Here is a 20,000-nt window from a genome sequence, read left to right as displayed (position 1 = left end):
AGAGGAGGAAAGAGGAGAAGCTCGCCAGGTACCTGAATCTGGGCCACGCCCTCCTCTGTGATGTCACTGTCAGCCGTGGCGGTCATGGTAACCTCGAAGCTCTCATCGTTCTCCGACACTGTGGGTGACATCACAACCCGTCAGCCAACTGGAACACTCAGGGTGTGTGTGTGTGTGGGTGTGGTAGGGTGTGTGTGTGTGTGTGTGTGTGTGTGTGTGTGTGTGTGTGTGTGTGTGTTGTCTAACACATAACTGTGGTGGGTGTGTCCGGTCTAGGTGAGTGGGTGAACATGGTGTCTATGTACATCAGATCAGATGTTATTGATAGAGTACAAGTACAAGACAACAACATGTAGTTTGCCATCTAGTAGATAGTAAATATAGATATAATATAGATTTGAAGATATGCAAATAGTGTCATGGTACAAAGGACTATGTAGACTAGACTATAATTTCAGTAAAGCTGAATCTAATCTAATCTAATTATGTAGACAGTAGAGGGTATTACAGTGAGTATAAATAAACTGTCAACAATCTACCCACAAAACAGATTTATGCAGGAGTGTAAAGTACATATGTGTGTGTGTGTGTTAGGGCTGCACGATTAATCGATTTTAAATCGAGATCGCGATTTGAGATGATGCGATTAGCAAATCGCAAAGACTGCGATTTGGGATACGTTATACAGCATGTCGGATTCAACGTCAATGAACGTACACGCCCAACAACACCAACAACACTGCACGTGAAACGCCCACGTGTGAATCTGTGAAGACGTTTCAGTAGCTAGCAACATTAATGGTGTGGATAAATCGCTTCAAAAACAGCACTTCTGTTGTATGGAAGTATTTCGGGTTTAGGACGACAGATGTGCAACAACAGAAGGTGTTGCGCACAACCTGTCGTGGAACAATCGCTACATCCAGAGGCAACACCACAAACCTGTATCAGCACAAAAAGTATCACAGGCAGCTCTATGACGAGTGTACGGTCAGAAACGGAGAGTTAAGTGAAAGTCCCGTAGCCCAGTCTAACGTTAAGCAACCTAGGGCCGGTTTCACAGACAAGGCTTAAGCCTAATCCTAGACTAAAAAACATCTTCAATGGAGATTTTACATTGAAAGTGTGATTTAGTCCAGGACTAGGCTTAAGCCTTGTCTCTGAAACCGGCCCCTAGTGTTTTAGAGTCGTTTGCGGCTGTTACGCCGTATAAAAAAAAAGGCTCACGAAGGCACCGTGAAATAACCAATTCCATCACGCACTACCTCGCTAAAGACATGGTGTCTATTAACACTGTGAGCAACGAAGGGTTTAAAAAAAACTCATCCAAACGCTGGATAAAAGATATACGGCTCCCTCCCACACGTACTTTAGTCATGTGGGCATCCCAGAAACGTATGCGGAATGTAGGAAGACGGAGCTGAAAAACAACAACCGATCAGTGGCAGGACGACCGAGCCGTGTCTCAGTCTCACCGTGCACTTCATACATTACGACTTTGAGTTGAAGAGTTGCCTGCAAACGGTATACTTTCCTGCTTTATCTATTTCAATGTTTACAGAAAGGACCTATTATTCTTTACTGGACATTTTTATTATCACTTTATTTAGCCTAACTTGATTGCAATATGACAATATTTAGATGCTGCTCCTGAGCCATAATTGAATAACCTTGTTTGTAGAAAGGTCCTATTTTATTTTCATATTGGAATTGTTAAAACATTTGGACACTTGTTGAGAGAAACAAAATCACAGCTGTTTAAAAAACCCATAAAATAAATATGTTGTTCCAATTCATATCTTTTAAGTTCTCATCCTTGCATTAGAATTAGAGCAGTTAACAGTTTGATGGTATCATGTGGTAATGCTCTCTGAAATTAGCCCATGATCGAAGGTGATAGACAGATTCATCGAATGCCAAGTATTTTTGAAAGTACCTGCCCTTTTCAAACAGCTTCTTGGAGCTTTCCTAGATGGTTATGTGAAACAAACCATCTGAGTCAGGTTAGTAATGCTCCATCACATGTTTTAAATCTATTACACAGTGAATCTTAAACTGAAGCTTGACTTTAAAGCAACCCAACGTAAGTTTCATGTAGTTCTTTCACTCTTAACTCGGGCTGTGGGGCTGCTAGAGACGGGAGCCAATTTGTGCTCCTAAGTCCCCTGAAGACGTACAAACAAACTGCACGATGATACGACCTTCCTAGCCGGAGATATGGCCGCACTTTATCGTGCAGCCCTAGTGTGTGTGTGTGTGTGTGTGTGTGTGGACTCACTAGGGATGGTAACCATGGAGAACTGAGGAGGTGAGTCCTGCTGCTCCTCACTGGTCAGACGGAGTCTCTTCTGGACCGGCTCCGAGTCCTCATCTACACACACACACACACACACACACACACACAGACACACACACACACACACACGCATAAACACACACACAGACACACACACGCAGAAACACACACACAGAGACACACCACACACACACACACACACACAGACAGACACACAGACACACACACACACACACAGACAGACAGACACACACACACACAGACACAGACGGACACGCACAGACACAGACACAGACACACATAGGACTGATGAGACGTCCCTTACAACACATTACATGCACAGTATTTGTTAGTAATATTTTATATGTATACTGTGTGTGTGTGTGTGTGTGTGTACCTTGTGAGGGGCAGTGCAGTGTGTGTGTGTGTGTGTGTGTGTGTGTGTGTGTGTGTACCTTGTGAGGGGCAGTGCAGTATGATGCTGCCGTCGCTGTCCTGGGTCAGGGTGACGGAGCTGACGGTCTCCATGGTGACAGGCCCCTCCCCCTCCACACTCATGCTGCCCCTGGGGGGAGGGACGGGGTTATATACTGTTACGGTAAGGGTTAAAAAGGCTGCCTGTTCTTCTTTAGACTGTTGGGGACTGAGTGCTCAGAGTGGCCAATCACTGGCCAGCAGGGTCAAAGTGGCCAATCACACCAATCACAATACTGATTCTGGATGTAGCGTTATATCTATAACATGTTTAGACCGTCAACGTATCTCCCCATTTTTATAACATATTAATAAAGAGAGTAAAGTAAAGAATACAGTTGGAGTTAGAGTTGTGTTAAGATAATTAAGGCTACTTTATGTGATGAACGTTTGTCGTTTGGGGAGACTGCGGTAGGTTAGGACACTGGCGCATGCGCACTACTGGCCATACGTTAGGTTAGGACACTGGCGCATGCTCACTACTGTCCATATGTTGTACACATGAAGGTGTGTTAGCTTTGGAGACAGTAGGTAGAGTAGTCTTAATATCAGTGGTTATCTTATTTAAGTTTATTAGAGATGTGTATATTTTATTATATTATGTGTAGGTATATTTGATATGTTCAGTATTATCTGTATGCTGCATTCTTATAGTTGTACTCTTTATGTTTACTTTATGTTTACAGAAGCACAATGTCACCAGTTCATTAAAGAACCTAAATAATAACCAGGCCAGGCTATTGGACCCATCCCGATAAGAACATCATAGTTCTAACTGGACTATCCACAGGGATTTGAACTGTCCATCAGCCAAGTTCATATCTATACTTTTCAGTAAGGGTTAAGGCTAGGGTAAGGATAAGGGTTAAGGTTAGGGTAAGGGTTAAGGCTACGGTTCAGGGCAGGGATGGGGGGGGTCTTCCCAAGGATCCCACCTAGCATCTACCATATGGGGAAGCGGGAGCTCTAGTATGAGCTTCCCAGCCAACGGGCTCCTACATCTAGTCATAAATGTATGGCTCGAAAGGACGATAACTACAGAAGTTAGAGGAGTTGGCTGAAGCCAAGCCTGGTAAGGGAATCGTGATGGGACAAACTGAGTTTTACACATCAAGACATTTGTAGAATGAGGCTGGCTGAAAGTGAGTGTTATTGCGTCAGTTGTCACTGTGAACTAAGCTATTCCTCAACCCCTACTTGTATTGACGGAGGTGGTGGCAGGTGGAGGTAGAAAGGAGGATGGGCTCAGTGTAATGCATGGATGAACTGTATAAGGAATGGTATCAAACACTCGTCTGCTATGGGGGGGGGGGGGTTAAAACAACTTGTTTGTGTGTCTGCAGGTGAAGGAATGGAAGACTGTGAGACAAATCCACTTCTGACCATTGAAAATGAATCGCAGTCAGAACAGAGCTGTGGTTCAGTTGGTAGAGCAGGGTACTAACAACGCTTAGGTTGCAGGTTCGATTCCCGCTGGGACCACATGTACTGAAATGTATGCACTCGCTGCAATGTTATGCAAGTCTCTTTGGATAAAATCGTCAGCTGAATGGCATATATTAGATAGTGGTCCTGCTGTGCAGCATGTGTGGATTCCGCCCGTAAAATGGACAACAATGTCAGAACCATATCCATAGGCTTCACTACAGAGGTTATGCATGAGAACACTAGTTATGCACGAGCGGACCAGTCTGTGAATGGAGATTAATTTGAATGAATGAATGAATGAATGAATGAATGGTCTTTATTGTCATTGATATAGTACAGGTACCAAACAACGACATTTGGGAGGGGTGGCTCCCCTGGTGCTAGGAAAGAAAACAACTAAAATGGTTTATGGTTTACATAAATAAAGGCTATGTACACTATCCACTATACTATACTGTACAAATAAAACACTGTGCTGTACTCTATGCTATGCTATACCTATTCTAACATGTCCTATCTCTGAACCTTATTTAGACAGCAGATGATACTGATGATGCTCTGGAGGTGGTTAACCATGTAGCATCGTAGCTTAGCCTGCCAGGGCTCGGGTTCTACCAGCTCAATGAAAGGAGACAGTAAACTCTCAGACAGACGCCATGTTGATGTTAGATGTTAGTTCAGCGTCTGGCGTCGAGGCAGTGGCTCGTCAATGCAGAGCGGCTTTGCCGCAGTCGATTTTTTTCCTAGCTCGCTCCTTCGGACTACACACACACCCCCCCACACACACCAAACACAAACTGGATTTTAGGTTTGATTTGGTTACTTACTTCCTGGTTTGGGTCCGGGGCTTCGGAGAGACCAGGATGAAGCAGATGCCAGGATGAAGAACAACAGTCTGTCTGTCTGAGGGCTGGGGGGGGTTGCCAGGTGGGCTTGACACTTCCCAGCCTAACCACCCACCACAGTCTAAAAAACCCTGCTAAATCCACCCCAAAACCACCAGCCCCAAATCCTAGATTGACAGAAAACCTCCTGCCTCCTGACAGAAAAATCTCCTGCCTCTAAACTGCATGTCTGTTGCCAATGATGTTTGTAAAATAAAATAAAAACATTGTATGTAGCTGCTGGGGGGGGGGGTTAACTTAACGCATTTTGTAACTTTCATTTTGATACCGTCTAAATGCTATTTATTTATCCACCCCAAACCTATAATAAGAATGATAATAAATGCTATTTATCCAGCCCAACCGCCCAAATGCTTTTTTTTTTTCTTCCCCGGGCCAGTGTGATCAAAAGTAGCCCATTCGGCGGGAACACGCTACATCTGGCAACCCTGGTCTGAGGGCTGCAGGGTTGCCAGATAAGGCAGGATCTGCTCAGTCAGATAATGTTACTAATATATACCTTTCTACTACACATCATACACATTGAGACAGTGAGGTGTGTGTATTTATTTGCATTTGGACATGTTGCATAGCAGATATTTAAAGCAAAAAGAGTGAAATGTTTGACACAATGCTTTAAGTCTGCACTCCGGTTTGCCAACCTGGCAACCTTGGAGACTTAAGTGCATCGGTATAGTCGTCCGAGTAGAAACATGTCAAGTCTCACAATTAATATAAACTCATTATTCCTTCATAGCCCACACATTCTTGGATGGAGCAAACACTTCCATATCCACCTGTCCAATCGATTGAGTCTCGGTGTGATTTTCTCAAGAGCTGTTTTAAACGATGCATTTGCGTTTTCAACAATAATGTCGATAGTTCCGCTAGAAGGCATCGGATGACTATGATCGACGTACAGTTCAAGCAAACGTTTTAGGAGAGAACTCATTTGAAATCTGTAGCCTGGTGAACACCTGGATATTGGTCATATTACGGAATGGCAGAGAAGCCTTTAAGAGTGTGAGCTAGTGTCTAATATCTTACAAATGGTCATTTGGTTAAGGTGGTGGGGGGGAAAAGTCACTTGCTGATGTGTGTCTTGTTGCTTTACTAGTCAGCATGCCTCCCCTCCTGTCTGTTACCTCCTGTACTTAGTAGTAGTAGGTCAGGTGTCTATCTATCTGTCTATGTATAATATATATCTATATCTACTAGTAAATACGTAGTTTAATGGCCACATCCAACTAATCTATCCCGAACATGTATTCCAGTTTAGCCTGTGGGGACGTGGAAGGGAAGGTGACCGCAGTGTTTAACCGTGTGAGAACCATCCAGAAGAAGAGTGGCCAGTTTGATGTAAGTAGACGAAGGGAAACATAATGATGGATATGTCAGTGGTGTGTCTGGATATGTCAGTGGTCTGTCTGGATATGTCAGTGGTGTGTCTGGATATGTCAGTGGTGTGTCTGGATATATCAGTGGTGTGTCTGGATATGTCAGTGGTGTGTCTGGATATGTCAGTGGTGTGTCTGGATATGTCAGTGGTGTGTCTGGATATGTCAGTGGTCTGTCTGGATATGTCAGTGGTGTGTCTGGATATGTCAGTGGTGTGTCTGGATATGTCAGTGGTGTGTCTGGATATGTCAGTGGTGTGTCTCTGGATATGTCAGTGGTGTGTCTGGATATGTCAGTGGTGTGTCTGTACTCTGGATATGTCAGTGCCAGTGGTGTGTCTGGATATGTCAGTGGTGTGTCTGGATATGTCAGTGGTGTGTCTGGATATGTCAGTGGTCTGTCTGGATATGTCAGTGGTGTGTCTGGATATGTCAGTGGTGTGTCTGGATATGTCAGTGGTCTGTCTGATATGTCAGTGGTGTGTCTGATATGTCAGTGGTCTGTCTGATATGTCAGTGGTCTGTCTGGATATGTCAGTGGTCTGTCTGTCATCAATGTGCCCGTCGTTTGCAGACAGATAATAACACACATCTCATGTGGTCTCAGCTGCTGCTGTGTGTAGGAGAGTTCTTCGGCACGTCACCCGAGGCGGAGGCAGAATGGGAGGAGTACAAGTCTGGAGCCAAGAAAGGTAATAAACCGTATCACAAAGGACTCTTAAAAACCCAACTTCTGAAGATATCAAACTGTAGATTTTAACCATTTAGCAGACGCTTTTAGTTCAAAGCGACTTACAATTAGAGATGACAGGGACAGTCTCCCTGGAGTCATTTAGGGCTAAGTTACTCAAGGGCACACTAGTGGTGGTGTTCCCAGGTGGGATTTGAACTCATGACCTTCTGATCACCTGTCCAACTCACTATCCCCTAGACCAGGCGACCACTTTCCCATAAAGCTATCAGTGAGTTCATCTAAATGACGTGTTAGTTTTTCTTGCTGAGTGTTGACCAGAGCTGGTTCTCCTCCTCCATCTCCAGCCCCCATCCACACCTACATCCTGGGGGCCGCCAGCCAGAAGACCACCAAGTTCTTCCCCAGCGCTGATGGCTGTGAGCTGGCTGAGAACATCACCTACCTGGGTAACAGACTGTCTGTGTGTGTGTGTGTGTGTGTGTGTGTGTGTGTGTGTGTGTGTGTGTGTGTGAGAGTGTGTGTGTGTGTGTCTGTGTGTGTGTGTGTGTGTGTGTGTGCTGGCTGAGAACATCACCTTCCTGGGTAACAGACTGTCTGTGTGTGTGTGTGTGTGTGTCAGGGTTTCCGTTAGAAAAATTTGCCGCCGGACATCGTGTCCGGGAAGATTTCGATTTACCGGACAAACGTGAATTATTCCGGTCATCATATTAAAATATATATATTTTTTTTTTTTTCAAAATCATATTTTTTTTTCTCCAAATCTAATATAGCTGTTTGTCGCGGTGATTACTGTTGTGTAGCGGCCTATATATGCCATTTAATGTCTATTTCTCATCCGATACGATTAGATGCGAGCTATATAATAATATAACATGATTCGCATGCGCGCTATGCCATTATGTCCAGCGCTGAACGGGCGCCTCACTGGGAACTGAACAGACAGCATCGATCAATGAACGGACTCCACATTACGTTAACTGAAGTTTGTTAAATTGTTTGGGATTAATGTGAGTTTTCAATTTTCTCTTTCCAGTTTTACCCTTTTAAAAAAAAAATATCAATAAAACAACGTCATTTCTATAACCAGGGGGGTGTTCCATCGACGTCGCTGGAGGAAAGTCTGGGCTTGTTTTGACAAGTCTCGCGAGATCTATCAAGATATGCCTGGATCTTTTTAAGAGTCTCGCGGGACTTGGCGAAGTGGGCCTAGGTTTTCCTTTGGCGACGTTGATGGAACACCCCCCAGGTCTCGCTGGTTGGGAAGGCATTTTCGTTTAGCTGCCTGTCAAATCATACTTAGGGGATAGCCCTGTAAGCTCATACGGGTCTGTATGTCGTCCTGAAGACCGGCTGTTAGATCATATAGCTGAAGTTTGTCTCCATCTTACAACACTACTTTACATTGTTAGCAGGCTCATAAAACAAGCCGTGTTAGTTGACTAGCGATGTGTCATTGATTTTCGACAACGCGGAAATGTATTCACATTTTTCGAAAGAAAAGTCAAAGCATTAGAACGTAGAACGGAACATCGCACGCGCGCGGAAAGCCACCGGCCCCGATTTGGCCAGAACTTTTTTTTCCGTCAGGAGATTTTCTTTTTGTTGCTTGAATCCCTGGGCTCCCCCGCACACCGTGATTTAATTCGCACACTGTCTTAGTGTAAATGTTGTCCGTTTCGTTTGTTATCCTTGTTATTGTGCGATAAAGATAAGGCTTTCCGCTTCGGGCCACCATTTTCAGCTGGGCACCGGACACACACACACTCGTGCACGCGCGGCACTGCCCGAGAGAGAAGGACCCGCCCCCTTTGGTTAGCCTATAGGCTGGCTGGAGGGGGCGGGTCCTTCTCTCTCGGGCAGTGTGTGTGTGTGGGTGTGTGTGTGTTTGGTGGTCAGCTGAGAATGGTGGTGATTATTTTCACCGGACATTTTGTCCGACGAGTTTTCAGTTTGTCGGACTTCAACAAATGTTACCGGACAAAGACCGATAATTACCGGTTAACGGAAACCCTGGTGTGTGTGTGTGTGTGTGTGTGTGTGTGTGTGTGTGTGTGTGTGTGAGTGAGCTGGCTGAGAACATCACCTACCTGGGTAAGAGTCTGCCCATAGAACTACTCTGGGGCGGCTGTGTCTCAGGAGGTAGAGCTGGTTTTTTTGATCGCAAGGTTCGTAAATCGGCGGTTCGAGCCCCGACTGGCCACATGTCAAGGTGTCCTTGGGCAAGACACTGAACCCCAAATTGCTCCAAGTGAGCGGGCCATCGCCTTGCATGGTAACTTGCCACCATTGGTTGGTGAATGTGTGTGTGTGAGAATGGGTGAATGAGAGGCCGTTGTAAAGCACTTGGGAATAAGGCACTATATAAGTCAGCAGTGTTTCCTCCAGGAATTTTTACATTGGTGGCGGGTAGCCCTGCGCGCGATTTTTTTTCTCTCAAAACAACGACGTAATTTCAGCCAAAACTAGAGGATGGCCAAAAAAATAATAATGAAAATACAGAATATAAACTTGTGACTGACAGTCACATACACACACACAAAGATCATCAGCTATAATATAATACGAATTACAATAATTACAGAAGTAAAATCACAGTCAGATGGAGCATTCGGTAAACAGCTGAGTATCAGCTGAGTTAAAGAAAACAAACTCTTACCTTTGATGACACCCACATCAGCCCTGTTTTCCCGTACTTCTCCCGTGTGTCTCTTATTGTCTGTGTCTGCATGTTTTTCCAGCATGTAATTCCGTTGTCAATAAAAAAAATCGTCTCCCCTTCTTTTCCCCTTGACAATACTGTGTCGTTGCTAAAGTGACGGCACATAAGAATCGTTTTTTGACTTGCTAATGTCTGCTGATACACCACCACAGCTAGCCGATGCTGATGGCTCTCCCGCTGTAGCTTATTTGTGCACCTAGCTAGCTAGATCAGCTTTTTGTATCTTTTAGATGCTAGGCTGATCCGGAGGCTGGATGCTGAACGTAGCACTTGAAACTGGCGCCGCTCTCTGGGGGGTATTCCATCAACATCGCTAAAAGAAAATCCAGGTTTAGTCTGACAAGTCTCGCGAGAGTTCCTAAAAATATCCAGGCATATTCTGACAAGTCTCGCGAGAGTTATCCAAAATAAGCCAGGATTTTCCTTTAGCGACGTTGATGGAATACCCCCCTGGACTGCAGCTGCTCCCGCGTTAGCATTAGCATCCATCTTTTCTTCTCCCTTCTCACCGTCACGAGCTCAAATTACACTTGTCGGCCGATCTAACTCTTAACACTCACTTACAGGACTTCTGACACCATGTCGTGTTATTCTATTAAACATACACGTGAGTCCTTCTGTATTTCAATGTAGTGTCTTTATTTTAACTCGCTCTGTAAGCTCTACAATACCGGTCTCTTGTTGTCTCGTCGTAACCTGCCCACCTGACCTGATGTCACTACGGTGGCCTGTACACAGAATACCACAGTTCACATTTAGACCAATCAGGAGCCCTTGTGTCACGTCGTCAACTGAATGTTTAATGTCATTAATCTGATTTTGGATCAGCGGTTAGAGAGAGATGGGCGTGGATTTAGGTGCACTTTTAGTCAACATCCATTATAGCGCTGATCTAGGATCAGATATATTTTAATCAGCTAAAATGTTCAGATTTTTTTTTTTGTCGAACTTTTTTTTTTTTTTTTTGTGGACTGAATCAATTTGTGGCGGAGGAAATTCATTCGTGGCGGCCCGCCACCAATAAATGCATATAGAGGAAACACTGAGTCAGTCCATTTTTTTTTTTTTTTTTTACTCTAGTTAATTTATCTAGTTAGTTTATCACATGCTTTGTTTAACGCTTCCACCCTATAACTCTGTCTGTGTCTGTCTATGTCTCTCTCTCTCTCTCTCTCTCTCTCTCTGTGTCCTCAGGGCGTAGGGGTGTGTTCACAGGGGCGTCGGGGCTGCAGATAGCGTACGTGAGCGGGCGGGAGGGCAGTGAGGAGCCGGCCCCCGCCCACTGCTTCACCCCCAAGGACCTGGGGGCCCTGGTGGCCCCCCTGATCAGCAGTAAGTTCAGAGGCGTGGACATCCTGCTGACCTCCCAGTGGCCCCGCGGGGTCTGGCACTACGGGAACACCCCGGTGAGCACCTGACCCCCCCATGTATTTGAGCTTTATGGCTCAGCAGTCATGTGTTTGTTATGGGGAGACACAGGGATGATAATAATAATAACACAGGGATGATGATGATGATGATGATGATGATGATAACAACAACAGTACAGGGATAGTGTGTTTATTCTCACCCTGTTCACCTTGTAGGAAGTGAACATTAAGTTCTGTGGGACCAACTCTGTGGCAAACCTGGCGGACAAGCTGAAACCCCGGTACCACTTCTCTGCTGTGGAGGGGGTCCACTATGAGAGGCTGCCCTACAGGTGTGTGTGGGTGTGGGTGTGTGTGGGTGTGGGGAGGGGGTCCACTACGAGAGGCTGCCATACAGGTGCATCACCTATAACTGAGACTGTGGGTGTGTGTTTGTGTTTGCTAATGTGTGTGTGTGTGTTTGCTAATGTGTGTGTGTTTGCTAATGTGTGTGTGCGTGTGTTTATCAACAGGAATCACATGGTCCTTCAGGAGAACGCCCAGCACGTCAGCAGGTTCATTGCCCTGGCAACCGTCAACAACCCCGCCAAGAAGAAGGTGTGTAATGTGAATACTGCACAACAAACATCAATAATTACAATAATAATAGTAGTAGTATGCAAAGAAAACCCTGTTCTGCTGTTCCCTACAGTACCTGTATGATGTAGTAACTCTGCTGTTCCCTACACTAACCCGTTAGTTTGAAACATTATTACATCAAGGCCAATGATTGGTGTTTACGTCGGAAAGTGAAACTTTCATTTACTATGAAATTGAATCCTGCGCCACTGTCGCGCAGCACTAACTCTATTGTCTTTACAGGCATTTAGAGCCCTCTGCTGCCACCCACTGAAATAGAAGAGTATTACATTATCTGCCACACTTTTTTACAGCACAGACACCCGACAATGGTTAATTAGGTGATATTAGATAATTTCCCACGGCACACCTGATGATCTCTCACGGCATACTAGTGTGCCGCGGCACACTGGTTGAAAATCACTGCCCTACAGTACCTGTATGATGTAGTAACTCTGCTGTTCCCTACAGTACCTGTATGATGTAGTAGCTCTGCTGTTCCCTACAGTACCTGTATGCCTTCAACATCGTGCCTATGAAGAGTCTGGAGGCGTCTGAGCTGGTGAAGCAGCCGCAGGACGTGACAGAGAGCCCCTACCGCCGGGGGGGCCAGGGGGGGGAGGGGGGCCGCAGGCCGGGGGTCCCGGGGGAGGAGGAGGTAGGCAGACATACAACCTTCCTCTGACATTGTGTCTGCCGGGGGCACTTGTTGTCATCAAAGGTTTTACTGACGATGACTGATGTATAGTTGATTCACTCTCTCTCTCTTTCTCCCTCTTTCTCTATCCCTCTCTTACTCTGTCTTTCTCTCTCTCCCTCTCTCTCTCTCCTCCTCTCTCTCTCTCTACCTCTCTCTCTCTCCCTCTCTTTCTCTCTCTCCCTCTACCTCTCTCTCTCCCTCTCTCTCTCCCTCTCTCTCTCCCTCTACCTCTCTCTCTCTCTCCCTCTCTCTCTCTCCCTCTACCTCTCTCTCCCTCTACCTCTCTCTCTCTCCCTCTCTCTCTCTCTCTCTCTCTCTCTCTCTCTCTCTCTCTCTCTCTCTCTCTCCAGGAGCCAGCCTCTCAGTTCTTCTTTGACATGGGGAAGAAGCAGGGCGGTGGGCAGGGTGGGAGGGGGGGCAGGAAGAGGCCCTCGGACGGAGACAGGCAACACCAGGGACAGCCGTGGGAGGGGGAGCGGCGTAACCAAGGGCAACAGTGGGAAGGGGACGGGCGTAACCAAGGGCAACCGTGGGAGGGAGACGGGCAGCACAAACAGCCCAGAAGGACCCGTGAGTCTTTATTTACATTTATTTTCTATATGTTTTATATGTGTCATTTCTGCTTTATTGGGAGAGAGACAGTAGAGACTGACAGGAAGGATGGGAGAGAGAGAGAGAGAGAGAGAGAGAGAGAGAGAGAGAGAGAGAGAGAGAGAGAGAGAGAGAGAGAGAGGAGGGATGACAGGAAGGATGACAGGAAGGATGGGTGAGAAAGAGGATGGATGACAGGAAGGATAGGTGAGAGAGAGAGAGAGAGAGAGAGGAGGGATGACAGGAAGGATAGGTGAGAGAGAGAGAGATGACAGGAAGGATGGGTGAGAGTGGAGTGATGACAAGAAGGATGGGTGAGAGAGAGAGAGAGACAGAGAGGAGGGATGACAGGAAGGATGGGAGAGAGAGAGAGAGAGGAGGGATGACAGGAAGGATGGGAGAGAGAGAGAGAGAGAGAGAGAGAGAGAGAGAGAGAGAGAGAGAGAGAGAGAGAGAGAGAGAGAGAGAGAGAGAGGAGGGATGACATGCAGGATAGGTCGATGGCCTTGAATTGAACCAGGGACCCTGTAATGACGTGGCTGACGCCTTAGTGTGTTACACCACTGAGCGCCCCGGGTGTTAGCATAATAATAATAATAATAATTCATTGTATTCATATAGCGCTTTTCCGGGCCTCAAAGACGCTGACAATATGAGTCTAACCCCTCGACAATGACGTCCACGTCAATTGCCAACCTATCGGTGTCCCTCTCTCTCCTAAGCCAACCAATCAGTGTGTCTCTCTCCTCAGCCAACCAATCAGTGTGTCTCTCTCCTCAGCCAACCAATCAGTGTGTCTTTCTCCTCAGCCAACCAATCACAGTGTCTCTCTCTCCACAGCCAACCAATCACAGTGTCTCTCTCTCCACAGCCAACCAATCACAGTGTCTCTCTCTCCACAGCCAACCAATCACAGTGTCTCTCTCTCCACAGCCAACCAATCACAGTGTCTCTCTCTCCACAGCCAACCAATCACAGTGTCTCTCTCTCCACAGCCCTTGTATGAAAGGTGCTATATAAATAACGCTTTCCTTACTTACTCACTTACTTCTCTCTCCTCAGCCCAGCCCACTGGACCTTGTTGGTTCTGCCTCGCCAGCCCTCAGGTGGAAAAACACCTGGTCATCAGCATAGGAACACACGTATGTACTACACACACACACACACACACACACACACATGCGTATGTATAACACACACACACACACACACACCACAAGCACACTAGTTTAGTTAGTTCCTGTACATTGCAATAATGTTTGTGTGTGTGTGTGTGTGTGTGTGTGTGTGTGTCTGTGCGTGCGTCTCTCTCTTCTCCCTCTCTCTCTCTCTCTCCTCTCTCTCTTCTCCCTCTCTCCCCCCCCCCCCCCCCCTCCACAGTGCTACCTGGCCCTGGCTAAGGGCAGCCTGACCCCCCAGCATGTGCTGATCCTCCCGGTGGGTCACTACCAGTCGGTGGTGGACCTGAGCTCTGAGGTGGTGCAGGAGCTGGCCAGGTACCATTAACATTCTTTTCCATTCAAATAAACGCAAATTAACGGACAGAACTAAGGTCGTTCTGTAGCACTATTTGTTGTTGTTTTTGAATGAATGAATGAATGAATGAATGAATGAATGAATGGTCTTTATTGTCATTGCTATAGTACAGGTACCAAACAACGAAATTTGGGAGGGGGGGCTCCCCTGGTGTTAGGAAAGGGAAAAAGAAAACAACTAAAAAAACAAGAAGGGAAAGGAGCTGGTTTACATAAATAAAGGCTATGTACACTATCCACTATACCAGCGGTTCCCAACCTGTGGGCCGCGGCCCACTGGTGGTCCGCGAGAGTACTGCAAGTGGGCCGCCAAATCATGGGCAAAAAATGGTTTTATTTTTTAAAAAATGTTACAAAAACGTTTTAATTTTAAAAAGATAAAACATCTTGGATTGAACAGCCTTGATCGTATTGTGTGTGGTGTGCGCCGAAATTTCCATCCGAAAAGAAGAAGTCAGCTCGCTTCTTGATTGGCTACATTCCATCCCGGACTCGCGAACAGGGTTGCCAAATGGGATAGACATTTTCCACCCTAACCACAGTCTAAAACCGCTAATTCCACCAAAAAAACCCGAGCCCATCTGGCAACCCTCGTCGGGAGTCGGGAGTTGCCCACACACATAAGGATGTTTGGTCGTAAATATTGAACACATACAACATTTACGATCTTGGTATTTGATCACCTGCTATATAAAACATCGCCGCTCGGCTTTAATGGTTTAACCGCTATTTATTTTTTATTTTTTTGCCACGCTCCCTCTAGTTTTTGCTGAAATTACGTTGTTGTTTTGAGCGCTCGTGCGCGTTTCGTGCGCATGCACGCGAAGAAAAAAATCTGAGTGGGCCGCGAATACTGGAGAGATCTGTAAAGTGGGCCGTGAGTCCTAAAAGGTTGGGAACCGCTGCACTATACTATACTGTACAGATAAGACGACTAGGGTTGTCATATTGCACATAGTGTTATTGCACATTCATTTAAAGTGTCGCAGTTTGCAGGCTTGAAATGTACACAGTTGTGCCTCAGCACTACACCTGATTTTTTTTTTCAGTCCAGCAGCTGCCATCAATCCGTCCAGACTGTCCAGGGCCCAGAACCTAGGTCTTTAACCATGCACAGAAAAACGATATACACAATACACAAGCGTAATATAGTTCAGTAATTATTATTACTATTATGGCGCTTTTCCACTACAGGGCCAGCCCGGGTCAGCACGGCACGGCACGGTTCTTTAGCTACCCTTCACGAGCAGGAACTACAGGGCCGAATGGTACTTTTTTGCCAGGCTGCGTGTGACGTGTGACACTGCACACCGTTGATTGGTCAATGGAAATCGTCATCCCATGTTCATAGATTTCTTCGCTAACCGCCATCTTTAAATACCACAACAGATTTCGCTCTCGGAAAATGTCACTTACTGTTTCTGTAATAACGTATTAATAAAGATTAGAAAAATTCTGATAACCATCGTATTATCTTAGTTTAATGTAATTTCAATGCATCATAGAACTTTTATTTACAACAAGCATAACCAAAAAATCGCTATTATGGCGATGTCCTGTGCCTATGCTGTTCCTCAGTCCAGCGGCAGTCAAATGCCGGTAGATTCGCGTCTTGCTCCCTTTAACACATGTCGGCGTTTCCCTGGTTGCGAGATCTAAACTACTAGAACTGAAAGCGGCAGGTAACAGGCACGTAACATCCATATGCTGTATTTATAAATAAATATATTTGACTACCAGCAAGACACCGGAGCACTCGTATCTATAACGAACGCGGAGATTGTATGAGCCCCGCGTCAGTCAGCCTTTCCGTAGAAATACATTGCACCGTTATATATCTAACGTTACATGTTTTAAGGCTGATCTGTGCATGACAGTGCTGCATTATGTTGGTCTATTTATATCGATCTATTCTTGCCAATTCCTTATTACCAGTGGAAAGGGGGAAGGCTAAAACACTTTGAATGAATGAATGAATGAATGAATGAATGAATGGACTTTATTGTCATTGCTACAGTACAGGTACCAAACAACGAAATTTAGGAGGGGTGGCTCCCCTGGTGTTGGGAAAGGGAAAAAAAAAAAAAACTTTTAGAAAAAGAATAAAATCACAAGAAGGTAAGGAGCTGGTTTACATAAATAAAGGCTATGTACACAATCCACTGTACTGTACTGCACAGATAGTCAACTAGGGTTGTCATATTGCACAAAAGTATTTTTTCACGTTATTTAAAGTGTCACAGTTTGCAGGCTTGAAATGTACATGTTTGTGCCTCAGCACTAGCTGCCATACAATCCGTCCAGACTGTCCTGGGCCCAGAACTTAGGCCTTTGCTGTGTTCAGGGCCTTGACGGCCCTGTGGTAGAAGCAGTTCTTCAGTCTGTTTGTCTTAGCGGCCGGGGTCCTGTACCTCCTTTTCGAGGGCAGCCTGATAAAGTGTACGTGCCCAGGGTGGGTCGGGTCCCTGGAGATCTTGGAGGCCTTCCTGAGACAGCGTGTGTTGTACAGCTCTTCCAGAGAGGGGAGGGGAGCGCCGGTGATCTTCTGTGCTGTTCTCACGACTCTCTGTAGCGCGTTTCTCTCCGCTGTTGTGCAGCTGGAGAACCAGTTGCAGATGCCGTAGGTGAGGATGCTCTCCACTGCGCCGCGGTAGAAGGCCACCAGTATCTCCTGCTTGTTGTGTTCTTTCCTGAGGCATCTCAGGGTGAATAGCCGCTGTTGTGCCCTCTTGATGGTGCCTTTTGTGTTGTCCTTCCAGGCCAGGTCATCCCGCATGTGATGTCCCAGGAATCGGAGGGTTGAGACTCTCTCCACGCTCTCTCCGTCGATGAGCAGGGGCTGGATCTCGGACTTTTTCCTCCTGAAGTCTACGATGATTTCCTGGGTCTTTGACTTGTTTAGCAGCAGGTTGTTAACCTTGCACAGCTTGCTCAGTTGCTCTACCTCATCCCTGTACGCCGCCTCGTCCCCCCCCGAGATACATCCCACCACGGTGGTGTCGTCTGCAAACTTTACGATGTAGTTGCTGGGGTGGACGGGGGTGAAGTCGTGGGTGTAGAGGTTGTAGAGGATGGGGCTTAGCACGCAGCCCTGGGGGGACCCAGTGCTGAGGCTGAGGGCTGTGGAGGTGTGGGGGCCCACCCGCACCCTCTGGGGGCGGTCGGTCAGGAAGTCCTTGATCCACGCACATATAGAGTGTGATAGACCCAGGTCTAGTAGTTTGGTCACTAGCCTGTCTGGAAGGATGGTGTTGAAGGCGGAGCTGAAGTCCACGAAGAGCAGTCTCGCGTAGCTGTTTACCCCCTCCAGGTGGGATAGAGTGGCGTGGAGAGTCGTCGCTATGGCGTCCTCTGTGGACCTGTGGGCTCTGTAGGCGAACTGGTATGGATCCAGGTTGGGCGGGAGGCGTGTGAGTATGTGGGCCCGGACTAGTTTCTCGAAGCACTTCATGATGATTGGTGTGAGTGCCACCGGGCGGTAGTCGTTTAGGCAGCTCACCGTGCTTTTCTTCGGGACTGGGATGATAGTTGAGGTTTTCAGGCAGGGTGGGACGGTGGCCTGGGACAGGGACTGGTTAAAGATGTTGGTGAAAACCCCGGCCAGCTGGTCGGCGCAGTCTCTCAGCACCCGTCCCAGGACGCCATCCGGCCCCGAGGCTTTAGATAGGAATGGAATAGATAGGACTTTCCGTTCAATGGAGGAAGCATGATACTCGCTCAGAGTTCATCTCGCTTTTCCCCCCGTTGATGTATTAAACAATCTAAGCAATCTAATCAGAGCAGTTGTTATTGTGTAATATTATTGATGGATGTGCCATTTTTGATGGAGAGCAGTGAGCGGATGACTGGATGTGAGCATGTATTTGACTAATGCCGATAGATTCGCGTCTTGCTCCGAAACCGGAGCAGTCTACAGCAGATTCTACAGCGTTCCTTCAAACTATCGTAATTCATGAACTATATGCCCAATCTAAAAAATTCAAACAGTTTCTGAAAGCAGAGATGTTGCACTTTTTGAACAGTTTAACTTTTTTAGGCTTATTACGGTAGTTCACCAACAAAAAAAAGCACAGTGCTCAAAGTGTCAGGAGAAATAAAAATAGAATCGTGTCTGCATTTCATGTCGGCATTTCCCTGGTTGCGAGATCTAAACTAGTCTACTAGAACTGAAAGCGGCAAATAACAGGCACTTAACGTTACATGTTGTAAGGCTGATCTGTGCACGATAGTGCTGCATTTTGACATAATTCTTAACGCATTTCCCCCCGCTGATCTGTATAGCGGGGGGAATCTTATGACACGTAACTCCTCCTACAGTCCCGGGTCGCTCAGTATAATGGAGAAGCGTTTCTGAAAGTACGGCACGGCACGGCTCGGATACAAATGCGGCCCGGTTCGGGTCGGTAGTGGAAAAGCGCCATTAGTGTGGAATGGGACGAGAGTGACGTCATTCAACTGCGTGCATCATTCAACTTGTGTTTACAGTTGGGCTACTTGTTTTTAGCCTAGCCTAGCCTTGTGAGTGCTACGTTGCTAGTGTTTTTAGCCTAGCCTAGAGGCTAAGAGATTAGAGGCAGACATGGCTATTAAGAGGCGTCAAAACGTAAAGTTGAAGTGAAATAGCGATGGGATCTCACGCTGGCGGGCAGTGTTTCTCAGCTTTTATGTGAGTAAAAACATTTCATTGGTCGCTGTTTTCCCGAGAGTCTGAGGCTGGACAGCTATTCGGTTGTTAAGCGTGACGTTTAGCAATTTCCGGGTCCAAATAAAAAATTCCCCGCACCAGAGTACCAGAGTACTAAAGCGGTAGAATGACAGTTCAATTGTTTTTTAAACTGGGATCTATTCATACAACAAGGGACACAGCACTTTCCTGTTTTTCCCATATTGTCAGCGTCTTTGAGCCTCGGAAAAGCGCTATACAAATATAATGAATTATTATTATTACTGCGGCATTTCGAAGAGAGCGCCTCAGCCAACGTTGGACCCGGAAACACGTCACGACTTAACAACCGAATAGTACAAAATGCGCACATCGCTTTAATGCAAGCATCGGAATTAGCGGCATGCATTTTTATGTTCTGCAATATTGTTATGTTAGCCTAATTTAAGTATTCAGAGGGTTTAGAGAACGAATGGCATACATAGTGACCGTTTTTATGAATGGAACCGTGTACTATATCACCTCGCGTCTCAAAGATGCATGGTGGTGAATGCGCCAAGCCCGTTCTCAATGCTTTAGCCAAAACAGACCCAAGTAGCTATTTACCACGGATTAATTAAATTCCATTTAA

General features: G+C 46.3%; 2 protein-coding genes across 3 annotated transcripts in view; one reads left to right on the top strand and one right to left on the bottom strand.

Moving 5' to 3' along the window:
* dmtf1 (cyclin D binding myb-like transcription factor 1) overlaps positions 1 to 5,078 on the bottom strand; it is an 18,873-nt gene extending 13,795 nt beyond the window's left edge. For both annotated transcript variants that reach the window (XM_080537450.1, XM_080537451.1), the window contains exons 1-4: positions 5,026 to 5,078; positions 2,752 to 2,861; positions 2,279 to 2,371; positions 33 to 118 (exon numbers count right to left, since the gene is read on the bottom strand). In XM_080537450.1, the coding sequence (XP_080393576.1) occupies positions 33 to 118; positions 2,279 to 2,371; positions 2,752 to 2,854 (282 nt within the window). In that variant the 5' untranslated portion in view covers positions 2,855 to 2,861; positions 5,026 to 5,078. The remainder of the gene's footprint in view (positions 1 to 32; positions 119 to 2,278; positions 2,372 to 2,751; positions 2,862 to 5,025) is intronic.
* A 996-nt stretch (positions 5,079 to 6,074) lies between these two features.
* cwf19l1 (CWF19 like cell cycle control factor 1) overlaps positions 6,075 to 20,000 on the top strand; it is a 16,322-nt gene continuing 2,396 nt past the window's right edge. Inside the window, exons 1-11 of the mRNA XM_080537630.1 lie at positions 6,075 to 6,105; positions 6,357 to 6,441; positions 7,087 to 7,171; positions 7,518 to 7,619; positions 11,087 to 11,298; positions 11,479 to 11,594; positions 11,775 to 11,859; positions 12,389 to 12,538; positions 12,931 to 13,150; positions 14,234 to 14,313; positions 14,552 to 14,667. Of these exons, the coding sequence (XP_080393756.1) occupies positions 6,083 to 6,105; positions 6,357 to 6,441; positions 7,087 to 7,171; positions 7,518 to 7,619; positions 11,087 to 11,298; positions 11,479 to 11,594; positions 11,775 to 11,859; positions 12,389 to 12,538; positions 12,931 to 13,150; positions 14,234 to 14,313; positions 14,552 to 14,667 (1,274 nt within the window). The 5' untranslated portion in view covers positions 6,075 to 6,082. The remainder of the gene's footprint in view (positions 6,106 to 6,356; positions 6,442 to 7,086; positions 7,172 to 7,517; positions 7,620 to 11,086; positions 11,299 to 11,478; positions 11,595 to 11,774; positions 11,860 to 12,388; positions 12,539 to 12,930; positions 13,151 to 14,233; positions 14,314 to 14,551; positions 14,668 to 20,000) is intronic.

This window comes from Nansenia antarctica (assembly GCF_963989245.1).
Source record: "Nansenia antarctica genome assembly, chromosome: 8".
Taxonomy (NCBI): Eukaryota; Metazoa; Chordata; class Actinopteri; order Argentiniformes; family Microstomatidae; genus Nansenia; species Nansenia antarctica.
Note: the sequence above shows the minus strand (reverse complement) of the source record. Positions and strands in the feature narration are given on the sequence as shown.